General features: G+C 55.7%; 7 protein-coding genes across 7 annotated transcripts; 5 read left to right on the forward strand and 2 right to left on the reverse strand.

Moving 5' to 3' along the window:
- Positions 1–559: 559 nt before the first annotated feature.
- Positions 560–2335, forward strand: TPO5_1 (polyamine transporter tpo5; the record flags this gene model as incomplete). The annotated part of the gene is made up of 3 exons (XM_064803594.1): positions 560–724; positions 780–1180; positions 1231–2335. 3 exons carry the CDS (start codon positions 560–562, stop codon positions 2333–2335), a joined length of 1671 nt encoding a protein of 556 aa, XP_064658509.1.
- A 384-nt stretch (positions 2336–2719) lies between these two features.
- Positions 2720–4513, forward strand: LTR77_006353 (uncharacterized protein; the record flags this gene model as incomplete). The annotated part of the gene is made up of 3 exons (XM_064803595.1): positions 2720–3579; positions 3628–3763; positions 3938–4513. The coding sequence occupies 3 exons, from the start codon at positions 2720–2722 to the stop codon at positions 4511–4513; spliced, it is 1572 nt and encodes a 523-aa protein (XP_064658510.1).
- Positions 4514–5213: 700 nt separating this feature from the next.
- On the forward strand, positions 5214–8168 carry SEC24 (COPII subunit; the record flags this gene model as incomplete). The annotated part of the gene is made up of 3 exons (XM_064803596.1): positions 5214–5831; positions 5884–7530; positions 7587–8168. 3 exons carry the CDS (start codon positions 5214–5216, stop codon positions 8166–8168), a joined length of 2847 nt encoding a protein of 948 aa, XP_064658511.1.
- A 1956-nt stretch (positions 8169–10124) lies between these two features.
- PTH2 (Gluconate transport-inducing protein) lies at positions 10125–11935 on the forward strand (the record flags this gene model as incomplete). Its single annotated transcript, XM_064803597.1, has 2 exons — positions 10125–10316; positions 10424–11935. 2 exons carry the CDS (start codon positions 10125–10127, stop codon positions 11933–11935), a joined length of 1704 nt encoding a protein of 567 aa, XP_064658512.1.
- A 721-nt stretch (positions 11936–12656) lies between these two features.
- Positions 12657–13120, reverse strand: LTR77_006356 (uncharacterized protein; the record flags this gene model as incomplete). The annotated part of the gene is made up of 2 exons (XM_064803598.1): positions 12657–12843; positions 12903–13120. 2 exons carry the CDS (start codon positions 13118–13120, stop codon positions 12657–12659), a joined length of 405 nt encoding a protein of 134 aa, XP_064658513.1.
- Positions 13121–13922: 802 nt separating this feature from the next.
- On the forward strand, positions 13923–14890 carry LTR77_006357 (uncharacterized protein; the record flags this gene model as incomplete). Its single annotated transcript, XM_064803599.1, has 2 exons — positions 13923–14364; positions 14421–14890. The coding sequence occupies 2 exons, from the start codon at positions 13923–13925 to the stop codon at positions 14888–14890; spliced, it is 912 nt and encodes a 303-aa protein (XP_064658514.1).
- A 106-nt stretch (positions 14891–14996) lies between these two features.
- ATM1 (Iron-sulfur clusters transporter atm1, mitochondrial) lies at positions 14997–17181 on the reverse strand (the record flags this gene model as incomplete). The annotated part of the gene is made up of 2 exons (XM_064803600.1): positions 14997–16675; positions 16767–17181. 2 exons carry the CDS (start codon positions 17179–17181, stop codon positions 14997–14999), a joined length of 2094 nt encoding a protein of 697 aa, XP_064658515.1.
- Positions 17182–17441: the final 260 nt, after the last annotated feature.

Genomic DNA, 17441 nt, shown 5'->3' on the forward strand with positions numbered 1-17441 from the left:
CCCTGACCGTTGCAAATTTTCCGCCGCAGGGACATCATCTTGCTTTAGCTCGCGGCACTTGAAACTGCCCTTGACACTTTGCCGTGAGCCCGCCCGGCTCGTGGACTCATGGCGTCGGGATAATTATCTGCGAGGGTCCCCTGCGAAGGCTGCTGCTGGCGCGAGTCCAGATCTCTCTGACCTCTCGGAGTTGCTGGCTTGCTATCGCGTTGTGAGCCTTCTGCGGCACGGTCTGGGGTGTCCAGCAGTCGATAAGAGCAAGGCCATGTTCGCGAGCGAGCGCTGTTGGTCCTCGAACGCAGACGGCATCCCGGGCCTGCCTGCGCCAGTTGTTGGATACTTGGGCATGCTTGCTTGCTTGCTTGCTGGGGTCCATTGTCATGTCCACCGCACGGAGCGATGGACCTTTGACTTGACGAATCAGTGGGTGTTTCTGACCGCTTGTTTCTTTACTCATATCTCTGTCTCCCATTGTTTCTGATGTCTGTGGTTCAAGCTCGACGCTCGTTGCTTTTTCTGTGCGTTGTCCGTTTCTGCGCGCTGGAGCTTGTGGCCGACAATGGATGATCCGAATGCGATTGATGAGAGACGAAGCACTGACAAGAAGGCTTCTGAACGGCGGCAGGTCAATGAAGGGAACAAAAGCGCCAATATATTGACACGCCCAATGGCGACTATACAAGATGACGACGAACGACTGCTTGCGCGCATTGGATATCGGCAGGTAGGCGCCAGCACTTTCTGAAGACCCCCTCAGTGAACGATCTGACGGAATACAGGAGCTTCGGCGAGAGTTCACGAAGTGGTCAACAGTCTCCTATGCCATCTCGATCCTCGGAGTGCTTGGATCGCAACCAGCAACATATGGTATACCGATAAGCCTAGGGGGTCCGGCTACGGCAGTATGGGCATGGTTCGTCGGCAGCATCATGGCGTATGTCATAGCGAGCTGCGTGGCAGAGCTGGTCTCTGCATACCCTACCGCTGGCGGAATGTACTTTGTCACGAAGCATGTTGTGCCCAAGGAGCATGTTGCCATCTGGGCCTGGGTGATTGGGTGGTGTAACTTCCTTGGCCAAGCTACTGGGGTTGCCTCGCTCGCGTACACGATCGGCCAGATGATTCTGGCTGGCGCGAGCATGAACTCGCGATATGCGGATGGAAGTTATGCTTATGCTCCGTAAGTCATTCCACTCTCCAATTGGTAGGGTAGGCACTGACAGGTCACAGGAAGCCTTACCAAACGGTGTTGGTCGCACTGCTTACCCTGGTGATATTTGGGACCGTATGCTCCCTCACAACACGAGCACTGCACCGCATCATTCTCGTCTTTGCGCCGATCAACGTGCTGGCTACCATCAGCATCTGCATCGCTCTTCTCGTGTTGACACCGGACAAGCGAAGTGCCACATTCGTCTTCACAGAGATCACAGATGGCTCAGGTTGGGACAGCAAAGGCTTCTCATTCTTGCTGGGCTTTCTGAACGTCGCTTGGGTCATGACAGACTATGACGGCACAACGCACATGTCGGAAGAGACGCACGACGCCGCCATTCGTGGCCCACTTGCCATCCGGCTTGCGGTCTTCGTATCTGGCGTGCTTGGATTCTTGCTGAACATTACCTTCGGCTTCTGCTTGACGGAGAACTACGTCGAGGACATTATTGGCTCACCCACCGGTCTGCCAATCGCGCAGATATTCTTAAATGCTGGCGGTCGAAGCGGCGGCACGGCGATGCTCTTCTTCGTCATCCTCGTGCAGTTCTTCACCGGTGCTTCCGCGCTGCTGGCCAACGCACGCATGACTTACGCTTTTGCGCGAGACGAAGCTCTACCTTTCTCGAACGTCTGGAGCAAGATTAACGCGGTGACCGGAACACCAGTGAACGCCGTCTGGCTCGTCACCACCTTCTGTGGGTGCCTGAACCTCATTGGCTTGGGCTCGACCGAAACCATCTACGCCATCTTCAACCTCTGCGCTCCCTGTCTAGACCTCAGCTACATCGCCGTCCTCTTCGCTCATCTGGTCTACTCAGGCAGAGTCCACTTCATCGAAGGTCCATTTACGCTCGGCAGACTCAGCAAACCTCTCAACATCCTCGCGATCAGCTGGGTTCTCTTCATCAGCGTGGTGTTGTTCTTCCCGACGACCAGACCGATCACAGCGACGAACATGAACTATGCCATTGTCGTGGCGGCTTTTGTTGGGCTGTTCTCGTTGAGTTGGTGGTGGGCGGGAGCGAGGAAGAAGTATACTGGGCCGAGGACGCAGGATATCATGCAGTTGGTTGTGCCGGATGATCCTGGAGAGCCGCCTGCGTTTGATGATGTATGATGTGGTGGCGTAGCGTTTGATTTCGTGTTGAGCGTGTAGATGCCATAGAGCTTGGATTCTGGATGCTCACGTTGGGTCACAGTGTCAATCATGGGCCAACCGGATTATTGTGCTCGAGTGCCTCCGCACTTACGTCGGCAGCAATCTGTTGAGACCATCCGCAGCAACGCGTCCAAGGTCTCCGTTTCCACTTGTCAACCCTAGGGCAGGTCATAAGGCTGAAGGCAAGTGAGTCCTGAAGTGGGGAAGGCGGCACGGTTTCGACAACTTCAGAACTTCTTGAACCTTTCACTCATTGAACTCACTCCAAGAGTTTTCATTCACTCAGTCATTCTTCATTCGGCCTTCCACCTTATCCGAAGGACTAAAATCGTCCGTTACAACATGTCTCATACGCAAATAGAGCTCACGGCACTGCAGCCACCAGAAGCAATAGCCAAAACAACGAATTCTTTACGGCGATCAAGTCGAGCTTCCACCAACAGACCATCATATGACGGCACCGCAGACGTACAGTCTTTGCACATCCTCGAGCGGACAGACACCGTCACGTCGAAGTCGCGAACCACGGTCATCATTGCGTGCGTTACGCTCATCACGGCTATCTCGACACTCCTCAATGGCTTGACGACTGTTGCGCTCCCTGCCATGGCAAAGGAACTCGACATACCAAAGCCACTTCAGCTCTGGCCTTCTTCGATACAAGCCCTTACGAATGGCTGTACTCTTCTCATCGCCGGGTCCGTGTCGGACGCTCTCGGGTCGAGGTTCATGTATCTGGTCGGCTGTGTGCTCCAGGCAGGTTTCGTGCTTGGATGCGGGCTCAGCAAGACGAGCACACAGATCATCCTGTTCCGCGGTCTCAGCGGAGTCGCTCTGTCTTTCTGCCTGCCGAGCGCGGTGGCGATAATAACCCGCTCCTTTGTGGGCAAGAGACGGGACTTTGCCTTCGCCGCGATGGGCGGCGGCCAACCTATTGGGTTTGCTGTTGGACTCACGGTCGGTGGCTTTCTGACTGACGGCATTGGATGGCAATGGGGCTTCTATTTGGCTGCCGTTTTCGATGCCGCCATCTTCGCTGTTGCGCTGTTCGGACTGCCAAAGTCTATCGACTCTCCGCTGGAGGGCCAGGGTGCAGCGGATCTCACGTGGCGCCAGAAGTGGATGCTGATCAAGCATGACATTGATTGGGTGGGAGCTCTCATCGCCAGTGTCTCTCTGGCTGCCTTGTCCTACGTCTTTGTGTGGGTACTTCGGATGCTACATCGGTAACGAAGGCTGACTTGTAACAGTACCATAACGGGTACCAACGCGTCTATAGCGCAGCCAGAAAGCATTGTGCTGCTTGTTGTTGCGTTTGGACTCATTCCTGTCTTCATATGGTGGGTTGGCCGAAGGGAAAAGCTGAACAAACCTGCCATCATACCTGTAAGTCAGCTCGGGTGAAGGTATCGCAAGCCGTGCTGACCGTGAAAGAATTCTCTATGGAAAAACACTGCCTTCACAGCGATGTGTGTTGCAGTGTTCCTAACCTGGGGATCTTTCAACGTGAGACTAGTCCTCCAAGTGATGTACATTGATGCAATACTGACCTTTTCTCAGGCCATCGAAACCATGCTCACATTCTTCTTCCAAGACGTCCAGGAACTTTCGGCAACGAAGTCCTCGCTCTACTTCCTACCAGCGCCGGTGTCGGGTGCGTTGAGCAACATAGTAATAGGCTTCATCGTCCACCGCATCTCGGCCAACTGGCTGGTCCTGGGAGGGTGTACGATATCTGCCTTCGGCCCATTCGTCATGACCTTCGCCAAGGTCAACAGCTCATACTGGTCGCACGCCTTCCTCTCAAACGCTTTCAACCCGGTTGGAGCCGACTCACTCTACGTCGTCGCCAACCTGCTGATCACCAGCGTCTTTCCGCCGAGGACTCACGGCTTGGCCGGCGGAGTTTTCAACACCGTTGCTCAAGTGGGCAAGAGTGTCGGCATAGCTCTGGTCGCCGTCATCGCTTCTGCTGTGACGGAGAACTCAGACTACGAGAACAAGAAAAGTCCGGCGGCATTGCTGGCGGGCTACAATGCCACGTTCTGGTTCTGTTTTGCCCAGATTCTGGCGACGGTTGTTATTGCGTTTTTTGGATTGAGAAAAGCTGGCAAGGTTGGGCACAAGAAGGACTGATCGCGTATACAGCTGTAAATACTCTTTAATCATGTTCTGCCCTGCGTTGTACATTTTGTGTGTGTTGTTGTAGATGTACTCCTGGCCGCCTAGGCTCGGTCGAACTGCTCGCGGCTCAAGCACTTCTCCCATCACGACGGTTTGAACACCCACAACGGTCGAAGAGTTGTATAGTAAGTGTTCTCACAGTCCTTGGGAGTCGGAGAAAGCTGCTATGCACGGAACCTGAGCTCAATTTCGCTCGCCTGCCGGAGATGGAGACGTTAAGCGTCTGTTGTAGTCTTGTTTCTGACACCTTTATTATTTCCCTAAAGAGTCGCGCACGAGCCACATCGCAAGCGCACATGCACCTTCATAGAAGATGACAGCACAACATAAGGCAACGACGCAACTACCACAAGCATTGAGACCACTTACCCACCACACGACAACCGCAAACACCCAGCTCACCACTCCATCGATTGGCGTTTGGTGCTACTAGGGACGGTCCGAACCAATGCGGTTCATGTGAAATTGTTCAAGCTCCAACATCATTATCGACCACCAAGGGCAGCTGTACGGTAACCACGGGATCCGATTCTTCTCAATTACTCCACTGTCCCTCGGTCCCGGTTGTCGCCTTCTACCGACGTCCATTCGAACCATTTTGCACAGACGTTGGCGAACAAGGCTCTGACAGTCGCAGCAAAACAACCCAGCCATGTCTGCTCCGCAACAACCGTACAGCGATGGGCCTCCTGATCCGGAGGGTCAAGATGGAGGATACCAGCAGGATGGGCAGCAAGCCGGCGGTCCTCCAGCCGCTGGAGGCAAGAAGAAGAGGGACAGATACGCAGGACAGGCCTACGAGTTCGGCGCTGGAGCAAACGCTGCGTTAGGCGGACAGCAACCCGGTGGACAGCAGTATCCCGGGTCGCCACCTGCTCCAGGTGGAGGATATGGCTTTCCTGGTCAGCAGCCTATGCAACAACAGCCATCGTACGGAATGCCGCAACCTCAACAGCCAGCGCAGCCTGGGTATCCCGACCCGAGCATGGCTCAGGCTCAACCGCAGTACGGGCAGCCTCAGTATGGTGCACCGCAAGGCGGCTACCAACCTCCGCAGGACAGTTACCAGCCGCCTGGACAGCAGCCCGGCATGGCACCGGTGACACAGCAATTCCAGCAGATGAGCGTCGGTGGTGGCCCGGCTCCAGCTGCAGCTGCAGGACAGATGCGACTCAATCCTCTGCAGCCCGTTGATATTGGTCCTCAGGGGCAGCCATTTCACGTTACAGACCTTGACCAGCCTCCACCGCCAATCGTACTTCCGCCGAACGTGAGTATGAGAAGGATTCCAGAAGGCCGAGCGTAGTTGACATATTCTACAGGCGTCCGTGACTCCATCACCACACGCCAATTGCCCTCCCAAATACATTCGCTCAACGCTCAATGCGATGCCTACGACCTCCTCGCTACTCAAGAAGAGCAAGCTTCCGTTCGCGCTCATCATCCAGCCATACGCTACCCTCCACGACTCCGAAGACGACGTCCCAGTTCAATACGACCAAGTGATAGCCCGCTGCAGAAGGTGCAGGACATACATAAATCCTTTCGCCAGCTTTTTGGACCACAGCCACAGGTGGAGGTGTAATATGTGCAACCTCACGAACGACGTGCCGCAGAGTTTCGACTGGGACAGTGTGAAGCAGCAGCCGGTGGACCGATGGCAGCGACCAGAACTCAATTACTCTGTCACTGAGTTTGTCGCACCACAAGAGTACATGGTCCGGGCGCCGCAGCCATTAATATACCTCTTCTTGCTGGACGTGAGCTACGCTGGTGTCACTAGCGGACTTCTGGCGACCGCAGCACGATGCATCCTGGAAAGTCTTGACCGGATACCAAATGCAGACAGGCGGACGCGACTGGGGTTTATGGCGGTAGACGGCTCGCTTCACTACTTCAGCATCCCTCGTGATGGTGGCGAGAACAACGACGCGAGGATGCTTGTGGTCAGTGACTTGGACGAGCCATTCCTGCCGACACCAGAAGACCTTCTTGTCAACTTGAGCGAATGCAGAGCCAACATTGAGTCCTTCCTGGAGAAGCTCCAAAGCATGTTCGCGCAGACCCAGGACAATAGCTCTGCAATGGGCAGCGCGCTCCGTGCTGGACACAAGCTCATCAGCCACGTTGGAGGCAAGATGTGCGTCCTGTCTGCTTCCATCCCGAACGTGGGATACGGCAAGCTCGAGATGCGAGAGGACAAGAAGCTGTTGGGCACCAGCAAGGAGAATGGCTTGTTGCAGACACAGTCGTCGTTCTACAAGAGTTTCGCAGTCGAGTGCAGTAAGACACAGGTCAGCATCGACATGTTCTTGTTCAGCGCGCAGTACCAGGATGTTGCGAGTCTGAGCAACCTACCACGTTACACTGGTGGGCAAACGTACTTCTACCCGGCTTGGAACGCGGCGCGGACAGAAGACGCGATCAAGTTCGCGACCGAGTTCAGCGACTACCTCTCGTCAGAGATCGGCCTGGAGGCTGTCCTTCGAGTGCGAACCACGACCGGCCTACGGCCAAGCGCTTTCTACGGCAACTTCTTCAACCGATCCAGCGACCTGTGCGCTTTCCCATCCATGCCACGAGACCAAGCGTACGTGGTCGAGATCGCGATCGACGAGACTGTTACCAAGGCGTTTGCCTGCTTGCAAGCCGGCGTCCTGCATACCACGTGCAACGGCGAGCGACGGATCCGTGTACTCACGCTCAGCATTCCGACCACGCAGAATCTCGCGGAAGTCTATTCGTCGGCGGACCCGCAGGCCATCACCGCGTACTTCTCGCACAAGGCCGTCGAGCGGGCACTGGGAAGTGGTTTGGATGCAGCGAGAGATGCTGTGCAAGCCAAGATGATCGAGCTGCTCCAGACGTACAAGAAGGAGTTGGGAGGCGGCAACATGGGCGGTGGAGGCTTGCAATTCCCTGCGAACTTGAGAGCACTGCCGATGTTGTTCTTGGGTCTGATGAAGAACGTAAGCTGCGCCGCACAAGGTCTCCAAGCACGACTGATCAACTGACATTATCACAGCTCGGCTTGAGAAAGTCCGCACAAATACCTACCGATCTTCGCTCGGCAGCCCTCTGCCTGCTCTCGACGCTGCCGCTGCCCCTACTCATCCAGTACATCTACCCTCGACTGTACTCATTGCACGACATGCCAGACGACGCCGGCCTCCCCAACGCCGAGACTGGAGCCATCACAATGCCACCAGCCCTCAATCTCACCTCCGGCAACCTCGTCCCGTACGGCCTCTACCTCATCGACGACGGCCAGACACAGTTCCTCTGGCTCGGCCGCGACGCTGTCCCGGCCCTCATCAACGACGTCTTCGGTATCGACGACAAGAACGCGCTCAAGCAGGGCAAGACTAGCCTCCCGGTCCTCGAGTCCGAGATGAACGAGCGTGTCCGCGCGGTCGTGGAGAAGAGCCGCGATCACAGGGGTAAAGGCTGCGGCAGCATTGTCTTGCCTCCGCTCTACCTTATTCGGGAGGACGGGGAGCCTAGTCTGAGATTGTGGGCGCAGACGCTGTTGGTCGAGGATCGGGCGGATCAGGGCGTGAGTGGACCGCAGTTCTTGGGCATGCTGAGGGAGAAGGTGCTTTCGTAAGAGGATGCATTGCGATGGGAGTCAATGGGAGGAAGAGCATTGATTGAGAGGAGTGGTAGGGTAGAAGTAGGCAGACGATTACGCATGCATGTGCCTGAAAAGTTGAATCCTCATCCATAGCTCCACCTCGTCTGATGTATCTCAGCCCGGAGTGGACAAGTAACGCCTGCATAATTGCAGTCCACAGATGTCTACGTGGAAGCAATCGCAGCCTCGCAGTTGTTTACCCTACCCTCGCTTATACACATGATTCGATCCTCGCACTACGTCGCAACAGTGTGCTTACTCGATCGCAGCAAGCTATTCTTGGCCGTAATCCATCGCTTTCGCTAGAGCAACTCTGTCCCGAACAAGACGGATTGCAGGATCAGCATGCTTCCCGTTCTTTTTTAACCTTTGTAGATAGATTCTGCGATCTGTATATTAGCAGGATGCTGCGACGATAAGAGAAATCGCGAAGGATGCACGATCTCCTCCGCCATGCAGTCATGGGGCGGTCTTCACCGTCCTTCCGTACCACCTCTCGATACTTGACCGGATCAGCGGAAGCACTTCTCTGCCCCCAGCACCACCTGCGTCTGCCACGAGGAGCTGCCAATCTGGCCAAGTGCTAGCAATCGGTCAGGAGATGCCGACGGCACCACACGAACAGCTAGTGGACGCCATTACAGCCTTGGCTGCGCTTGGCTGCTTGGTGGTCTTCAAGCTTCGCAGCTCAGCCAGTCTAATTACAAGCTTAGAAGGTTAACGGACGCCACCGCGTGCGGGATTGAGTCAATTTATGCGACGGCCCAGCCTGGACCTCCTCTCTCGCGTCGTGCAGGCTTGCGAGGTCATGGCAAGGGAGCGCTTTGCCGGGTGATAGTGTGGGTAGGAAGAGAGGAAGCTGGTTTTGCGACGTGCTTTTGCTGGTTTGACGTTCCGCGGAAAGGTGCCATTTGCGCGAGAAGATAGGGCCTGACAAAGCGGCACAGCCCGGATCACTACTCGTTCTTCGTACTTCTCCAACCTCCATGTCACAGCTGTTGTCTGACCACAGCAAGCTGCTCGAGGCAACAGTGGATACGCTTACGCGGCGAGGAGTTTCCGTCGTGCTGCCATAACCTCCGTCCTTCCCGCCAACCGACTTGTCTCGCTCGTCTCACGAGCGCCAGCCAAGGATCACGCCAGCTAAGATGCTTGGTAAAGGAGCGGCATGGCGGTTCGAAAAAGCTCGAACGTCTGGGCGCCAAACCGCTTCTTGGTCCCGATAAGGTATTATGCTTATTGCCAATTCGTGACGTGCTTTCCCTTCCGTAACCCGTCGATTGGCGGTGTTCGTCGAAGAACAAAGAGTGCTGGAAGAGAGGTTCCCGTTAGAAAAGCCACCTCTGTCTGCCTTCTATCTTTATCTGCACCAAGACTGAGCAAAATCCGGATGCAGATTGAGCGCTGCCGGGATAGAGATCCATCTCGAGTGGGTCGCCAAACAGTGGCTTCCACGAGGTGCGCCCCGCGGACACTTGGCGAGGATACCCACTCCTCATGATTGGAGAAAGGCTTGGTACATGCCAGTGAAGCGGGCGAGAGGGGTGTCAAGAGAGGAGCGGCACATGCATGGCGCCCATGGAACTTGACTCTTGTGTGCTTGTGTCGACTTGGAACCATCTGAGCCGCGCCGGTTGGCCCTAGGCGTGCAGAGATCAGCGCCGCCTCGGGAAGCCTCGAATTCGTGCTCGGGTTGCTGGGTCCGCGCTGACGGGCGGTCGTGTACCGTAATAGAGCTTCGTACAGCCTCTCAGCCAAAGAGACATTCGAAAGTGGTAAAACGTGATACTTCTGACAGCCCATTCATTGGTTGTATGCTCGGGAGGAGGGATGGACGTGTTGGATGGTGCGAGCTAAGCGAGAAGGTCAAGCATAATTCATACTCTAAAAGTTAGCGGGGATCCATTCCTCTTGGAGCCCTCACCTCCCATGTCACTTGCGATTCCCACATCACCCGCTCTCTTCCACCGCGCTGCTCTTCACTCATCCTCTCTCCACATTCACACACATATCACCACTGTCCACGCCACGACCGGATATTGTGACTCCGTTCGCGCTTTCGTCAACAGCATCTGTCTCGACACTGTATTCTGTGCACAAGCGCAGGGTAAGGTTGCGAATGTGAGTTCTCACGGCTGCAGCCTGTTCGTAGAAGCGTCTGACATATTCCGGCGCAGCACAACATACGATAAATCGAACGCGATTGCTCCACGCGCGATTCCCACTAGATGAACGCGATGGAGACCTACCACGGGCACGTACGGACTCCTACGGACGCTATCATTCTGTTCGAAGCATGCCGGATCGGACTCCTGCCGCGTGTGCAACGTAGACTGTCGGAGAAGGAGCGACAATCGATCAAGTCGGGCTCAGTCTTCGTGTGGGACGAAAGGGAAGCTGGCATGCGAAGATGGACGGACGGAAAATCATGGAGCGCCAGTCGAGTGTCGGGCAGCTTTCTCACCTACCGTGAGATGGAGGGCAAGCGGGGCGGCAACAACTACGACAAGAATGCGAATCGGGATGGTGTGCCGGGAAGCGGCGAGAACGACTCCGACGGCGGACCTGACGGGTATCGATACAAGCCGGACGGGCTCATGAAGCAGTCCTTCTCCATCACGACGAATAACGGACAACATCTGCACCTGATCAGCTACTTCTCGCGATCTGCTGCTACGGCGTCTGGGCTCGTGCAGCCGAGCAACGACCCACAGTTGCGACACATTCGTCCGGAGAAGGGCATGTACCCGGAGTCGACGGTTCACGAACAAAGCACTATCCCAGCTGTGACCCAAGGACCCATGACATCCCCTGGCTACACACATGCGCCGAACCAGCCGCAGCAGTATCACCGTCCACCGTATGGTTACGGCCCACCCGGCTACCCTCCAAGTCCTATGCACACCCCACCTCCACACCCTCATCAGTATTCTCCCTACTACCACCATCCATCTCACAACCCTTATCCTGGTCAGTCGCCACTGCAGCACATGCACTACCCGCCTCCACCTCCCGGATACGGTGCGCCTGCTCAGATGACTCCCTTCGACCGCCCGCCACCACCAATGTCCAACAACGGTCTGCCACCACCGCCGCCGCATCAATACGGTGGGCACATGCCTCCGCCTGGCTACCAAGGGTACCACGGCTATCAGGGCGGCTATGGTTATCAGCCACCGCCAATCCAGAATGGACAGTACCCGCCACCACACCAGAGTGCACCACCGCCGTACGGCAACAATGCACAGCAGCAGGCTCAGCAAGCACAACAGGTACAACAAGCCCAACAGGCACAGCAGGCACAACCAGCTCCGGCTCCGGCCCCAGTGCAAGCTCAAGCTCCATCCCAAGCTCCACCGCAGGCGTCGGCGCCGGCACAGTCGACACCACAAGACGACAGCATTCCGAAACAGGACGGCCGGCAAGACTCTCATCGGAGCTCAAACGGCGGCGACGACTCACCGACCGCCGCCAGCCCCACCGAGCAGACACAGCCAAACGCTCAAGCTGCCGCCGGCGCGCAGCAGCCTACAGGCACAGCAGGACAGACCATCCCAAGCATCTCTGCCATGCTCAACGCGGGCGAGAATGGCCAGCCTCCACAGCGGACGAGCAGCAAAAGCCCGACCCGTACTGCAGCCAAGCCACTGCAGGACATTCCCAGCCACAAGCTCGGGTTCGAGGGGACGCGTGACATTCAGACGTTGCGCAACCTGGACAAGTCTACGTTCAAGTACTAAGCGGGTCTCGAAAGTTTGATTTGATGGTTGTTAAATGATGAGTGGTGGTGATGATGATAAGATGGGTTGTTCGAAAATTGCTCATGATGGGTCTGGGTGGATGGTATGGACTGGTGGCTAACGAACGGTCTCAAGCGGCCGCAGCGAGGTGTTCTGGGTGGCTGATGCGCTTAATCTGACGACAATATGCGGTGTATGGGCGACATGATGGCTGATGGGTACTCTGGGGATTAGCATGGCGCTAGGCTTGGATGGGAAGCAGGAAGCAGTGTGGACTTTCGGCATGGCTGCGACGTGTGTCTCTGCGCAATAGCTTTCGCGATGGAATCGACGAAATCGTTTTCAGACATTCGCCTCGTGGTTTTGGTTAGACTACTCCCACGTGGTCGTGAAGTGAGTGTAAGCTTAAAGGTAAACCTTATCGTCACCTCGTCTCCTGCTTGGAGAGGACGCCGTGAGTACCTAATCCTGTGCTACCCGCACACATGTACAAGACAGCTTTGCATGCGCATCATCTCTCATGCCATGACACCCTATGTCCTAAGTCATTGAAACGCTTCCCTCGCCGTACCGTGGTATCATTCTAAGCACCCGGAACACCCAACAGGTTCCTGCACGCCAACCAGCTCCCTCATGCATCAAACGACTTAAGACAACGTCCTGTTTGCACCGTCTCGCCCATACGCCATATCCCTCGCAGTCAGTATCCCAGGTCTCGCCACTAGAAAGACCCAGGCACTGGACTGGCAGGTCGCTGCGTATTACTCCTCGACACCGGCGGCGACAGGTTCGACTTCCCGCTCGCAGACGCTGAAGATGCCGTGCGCGACGTGCTCGGTCGTGCTTGCGAGGAGTTTGTTCGTTTTGCGCTTCCTGGTTGCGCGTTGTTCCATACGTTCACGAGGACACTGCAGCGCTGTCAGCATCACCCTACCATAATGGTAGTCCGCGCATTGTGTTCACTCACTTCTGCGTCTTATCCGTATACGCCTCATCTGTCCTCTCTTTGACGCCGACTTTGAGCCCGCCGTCTTTCGTGAACGACATGTGCTTCTTCTCCATGTGCTTCTTGCCCCGATCTGTCATTTCGTTCGACCAGAGGTAGATTTGGTAGCCGACGTAACCGCCGCCGCCGATTACGATGAAGAGGACAAGTAGAGGTATGAGGTTTGCTAGGCCGGCCATCGCGATGTTATCCTCGTCGATTGGATGTTTCCAGGTTCTGTTGAAGGAAGCTTGTCGCTGTTCTCGTTCGCAAGAGGGGTAGCGGCTGCTGGGGAGTTATGGGCGCGACAATTGACTCTCACAGTTATTGAGGTAAGAGAGAGAGAGACGGTCACACTTCACGTCCTCCTGCTCAACGTCAGGCGTCCCAATGTGAGACGTTGGCTTGTTCAGACGGTGATGGTGGGGTTTTTTTGAAACAGGGTCCAGATTTGAGATGCATGTCTCACATGTGAAAGAATCGAACGTCCTGGCCATCTTGACCAGGGAGCCAGAGCAACCTCTCCAAGCATCGCAGAAGCGTACGGCGTGCTGCAGATACATCTTGGCTCCATGCGTTCTCTCGGTCTGGGTCCGATAGGAGGTACTATTTGGCTGGCATGAAGCACCCGGATGAGTACTGGTTGTCGCCGAGAAGCAAGCAAGATCTATCAATCTACTGGTGAGGTATATGCCATACTCTGGAAGATTTGTCCGGACCTCCTGGAGCGCGAAATGCTACTCAATGTAACTTCGCATTCCTCGCGGCTCTTCAACTGCTCTTCTGTCTACAGTACTCGGCCGAGATCACGCTTCCTTCGACACGCACGTCGCTGACAGAGCAACCACAGCTCCGCAGCCCATGGATGTGTCAAGCCGCTTGGCCATGTCATGCATTATGTGTAACACATGATCTCTCCCGGCCTACGACGGACGGCATGCTCTCGTGCCGCGATGCTTGTAAAAGACAGAAACAAAGTTCATCCTCTAACAGCTGACCGATATGCCTACCATGAAAGCGCTCCGATACCATAAGGACGGGCTGAAAATCGATGATGTTCCGATTCCTACTCCTGATCCCAAGGACGTCCTGGTCAAAGTCCACGCCGCAGCGATTACAGCCGACGAGCTCACATGGCCGCCGACGCTTGAACGCGAGACTCCGATCCCAGGACACGATGTAGCCGGTACCATCGCCTCGCTCGGCTCCGAAGCTGAAGGCCATTTCAAGGAAGGCGACAAGGTCTTTGGAGTGACTTGCTTTACTCGAGATGGTGGAGCAGCGGAGTACATGGTCGCGAACTACAGGGAGATCGCGCATATGCCGCAGATGTCGTTTGAGGCGGCGGCGGCGATCCCTTTGTCAGCGCTGTGGGTGTACCAGGCGTTAATGGATCATGTGCATGCTCGGTCGGGGCAGAAGGTGCTTATTACTGGTGCTGGAGGTGGGCAGCCGCAACAGTGAGCTATCGTCAAGTCAACCGACTAACAAGTGCGACAGGCGGCGTAGGCGTAATGGCCGTCCAGCTCGCTCGATCAGCACAACTCCTCGTCTCGGCCACTTGCTCAGCAGACAAGATCGAGCTCGTCAAGTCGCTCGGCGCTCTGCAGGTATTCGACTACAACAAGACGACGATCGATTACCTGTCCCACGACTACGACCTCGTAATCGACTGTGTGGGCGGGGACATCCTCACAAGTTCTTTCAAGCTGCTCAAAGGCGGTGGCCAGCTCATCAGCGTAGCACGACCGCCGACACTGGACGAGAAGGCATCCAGACCGGACGTCGATGCTTCGTGGTTCATCGTCGATCCGGACGGCGAGGAGTTGGCGCTTGTGGCAGAGATGTGCGATCAAGGCGAGATCAAGCCGGTGTTGCAGCAAGTACTGCCATTGGAGGATGGGGCAAAGGCGTTTGAGATGCTGGCTAGTGGGCACACGAAAGGCAAGATTGTTCTCAAAGTCGTTTAGAATGGCGATTTAGTCTAGCCCGACAGCTGTTCTAGGTGTACAATCCTCGTTTCTATCGTAGGAGCAGAGTGCCACCCTCCCTCTATATTACGGTCTTGGCCACAGCTTATACCTCTTTGGTTTTCTCCTTCGCCTCGTCTCCTACACCATCCTCCTCCGTGAACAGCATCTCTTGCGCGCTCCAGAGCTCAGAGTAAATGCCGTCGCTATCTACCAAGCTCTCGTGCGTTCCTTGCTCTGCGACCTTGCCCTCTTTGAGCACGATGATCACGTCCGAATCGTAAATCGTCCGCAGCCGGTGCGCGACGAACACACTCGTCCGCGCCTTCTCACGGATGATGCTGTTGATGTTCTGCAGCAGCGTCTGCTCCGTGTGGGTGTCCAAAGCACTCGTCGCCTCGTCGAAGAACAGCAGTGGCGGGTCTTTAAGTATCAGACGCGAGACTGCCAGTCGTTGCTTCTCGCCACCTGAAATCATCATTCCTCGTTCGCCGACCATGGTCTTATACCCATCTGGCAGGCCTTCGATGATGCTGTGGATCCTAGCGCGGCGGGCTGCGGCTTCGACTTCTTCGGTGGAGGCATTGATGTCGCCGTAACGGATGTTGTGCTCGATTGTGTCGTTGAAGAGGGGTGTGTCTTGAGGCACGACACCGATAGATTTGCGGAGGGATTCAACTTGTACGTCCCGGATGTCTTGGCCATCGACTGTGATTCTGCCGTCTTGGACGTCGTAGAAGCGGAAGAGAAGTCGTAGGATTGTGCTCTTGCCGCAGCCTGAGGGGCCGACGATGGCGACTTTCTTCCCGGCTGGGATGGTGAGGTTGAGGCCTTGCAAGATGGGGCGATCAGGGCGGTAGCCGAAGGTTACGTTCTCGAACTTGATCTCGCCGCCTTGGTTGAGAAGCAGTGGTTGGGCATTTGGCTTCTCTTTGATAGCGACGTTGACCTTCTGAAGGTTGAAGAGGGTCTCCATGTCCAGCAAGCTCTGGCGCAGCTCGCGGTAGACACTGCCTAGAAAGTTGAGAGGCACGGAGAGCTGGAAAACGAGCTGGTTCACCATGACCAGGTCTCCAACGGTCAACGTTCCAGCGGCGACACCTTGTGCGGCCATGTACATCATGCCAGTTAAAGCAGTGCTGAAGATCAAGCTCTGTCCGGAATTGAGGTATGTGAGGGAGGTCGCGACCTTGATGCTGGCGTCTTGATAGTTCTTCAAGGCCGAGTCGTATCTTCGACTCTCGTACTTCTCATTGTTGAAGTACTTAACGGCCTCGTAATTGATTAGACTGTCCACGGCGACTGTGGCGCCCTTGTTGTCTGCCGCGTTCGCTTGCTTTCGGAACTGGGTACGCCATGCTGTGGTTGCAATGGTGAACCAGCTGTAGGCTGCCATGGTTCCGACTGTGATGGCAGCGAACTGCCACCCGTATTGCCACGTCAATATGCCGCACACCAAGCTGATCTCCAGGGCTGTAGGAATGATATGGAACACCATGCTCGTGAGCAGAAAGCTGATACCCTTCGTGCCCCGGTCGATGGCTCTGGTCAGACCACCAGTCTGGCGGGAGAGGTGGAAGTTCAGATCAAGCTTCAGCAGATGCTCAAACACGTTGCCAGCCACCCTCCTAATGGCGTTCTGTGCAACCGATGCGAAGACTGCGTTTCGGATTTCTTGAAAGATAGCGGCGCCTATTCGAGTAGCACCGTAGGCGAAGATGGAGACGCCCGCTACCGTAGCTGCTGTTCCGCCCACGGCTGCGAAATCGATGTTCATGCTGTCGACTATTGACTTGAAGTAAAAAGGTACTTGCACATTGAGGACCTACATAGTATATCAATATATGATCGCTACGCTGAGTTTCGTAGGGCTTACCGACCTTTGCACCTATAAGCAGACCGACACTCAAGCCCACTCTGAACTTCGTCCCAAAGTCGTTTTTGGGCCACAAGTACTGTGACATATCCTTAATGATGGCCCAATCCGCCTTCCTCTGTTCCTTGTTTGAGACAGTCTGCTCGGCCAGCAGAGGGTCAGTTTTGGCCGGCGCAGGCTCAGCATTCTGTTCCTTCTTGACAGTCTCTGGCTTGACGCTCTCCTCCGCAGGCTGCCTCGCATGGCTCTCCTTTTGTATCGTCTGTACCCTCGCGACATCTTCTTTTCTGTGTTGTGGTGTAGTCGCGAAGACGCGCTTCGTTCGCCATGATGTCGCCGCGACGGGCCTGATACTCAGCGAGCTTGCAAGACTAGGCCTCGTCGCGGCTTTGAGACACAGCCGGCTCGCGAGCATCCTGCTGGAGGGCTACCTGCTCTTCTGGTCCTTATCGTCCACTCATCTCGTCTTCCAGGTCTGAGGGCTCCAAGCGAGCTTACTACCGCGGTGGCCGGGCACCGAGCACCCAAGAATTCCTTCTCTTCTTATGACTTCCTTGAATCAACTCGGCGACAGTAGCAATGGGTAGGTATATTCCAGGTTGGGTCTCGACAATCAGGTCGGATGAAGAGCGCATGTGATCGGCGGATGACGGCGAAACGTCCGAAGTGAGGTCA

The sequence above is a fragment of the Saxophila tyrrhenica genome, assembly GCF_035928015.1.
Source record: "Saxophila tyrrhenica strain CCFEE 5935 chromosome Unknown scaffold_9, whole genome shotgun sequence".
NCBI classification, from domain to species: domain Eukaryota; kingdom Fungi; phylum Ascomycota; class Dothideomycetes; order Mycosphaerellales; family Extremaceae; genus Saxophila; species Saxophila tyrrhenica.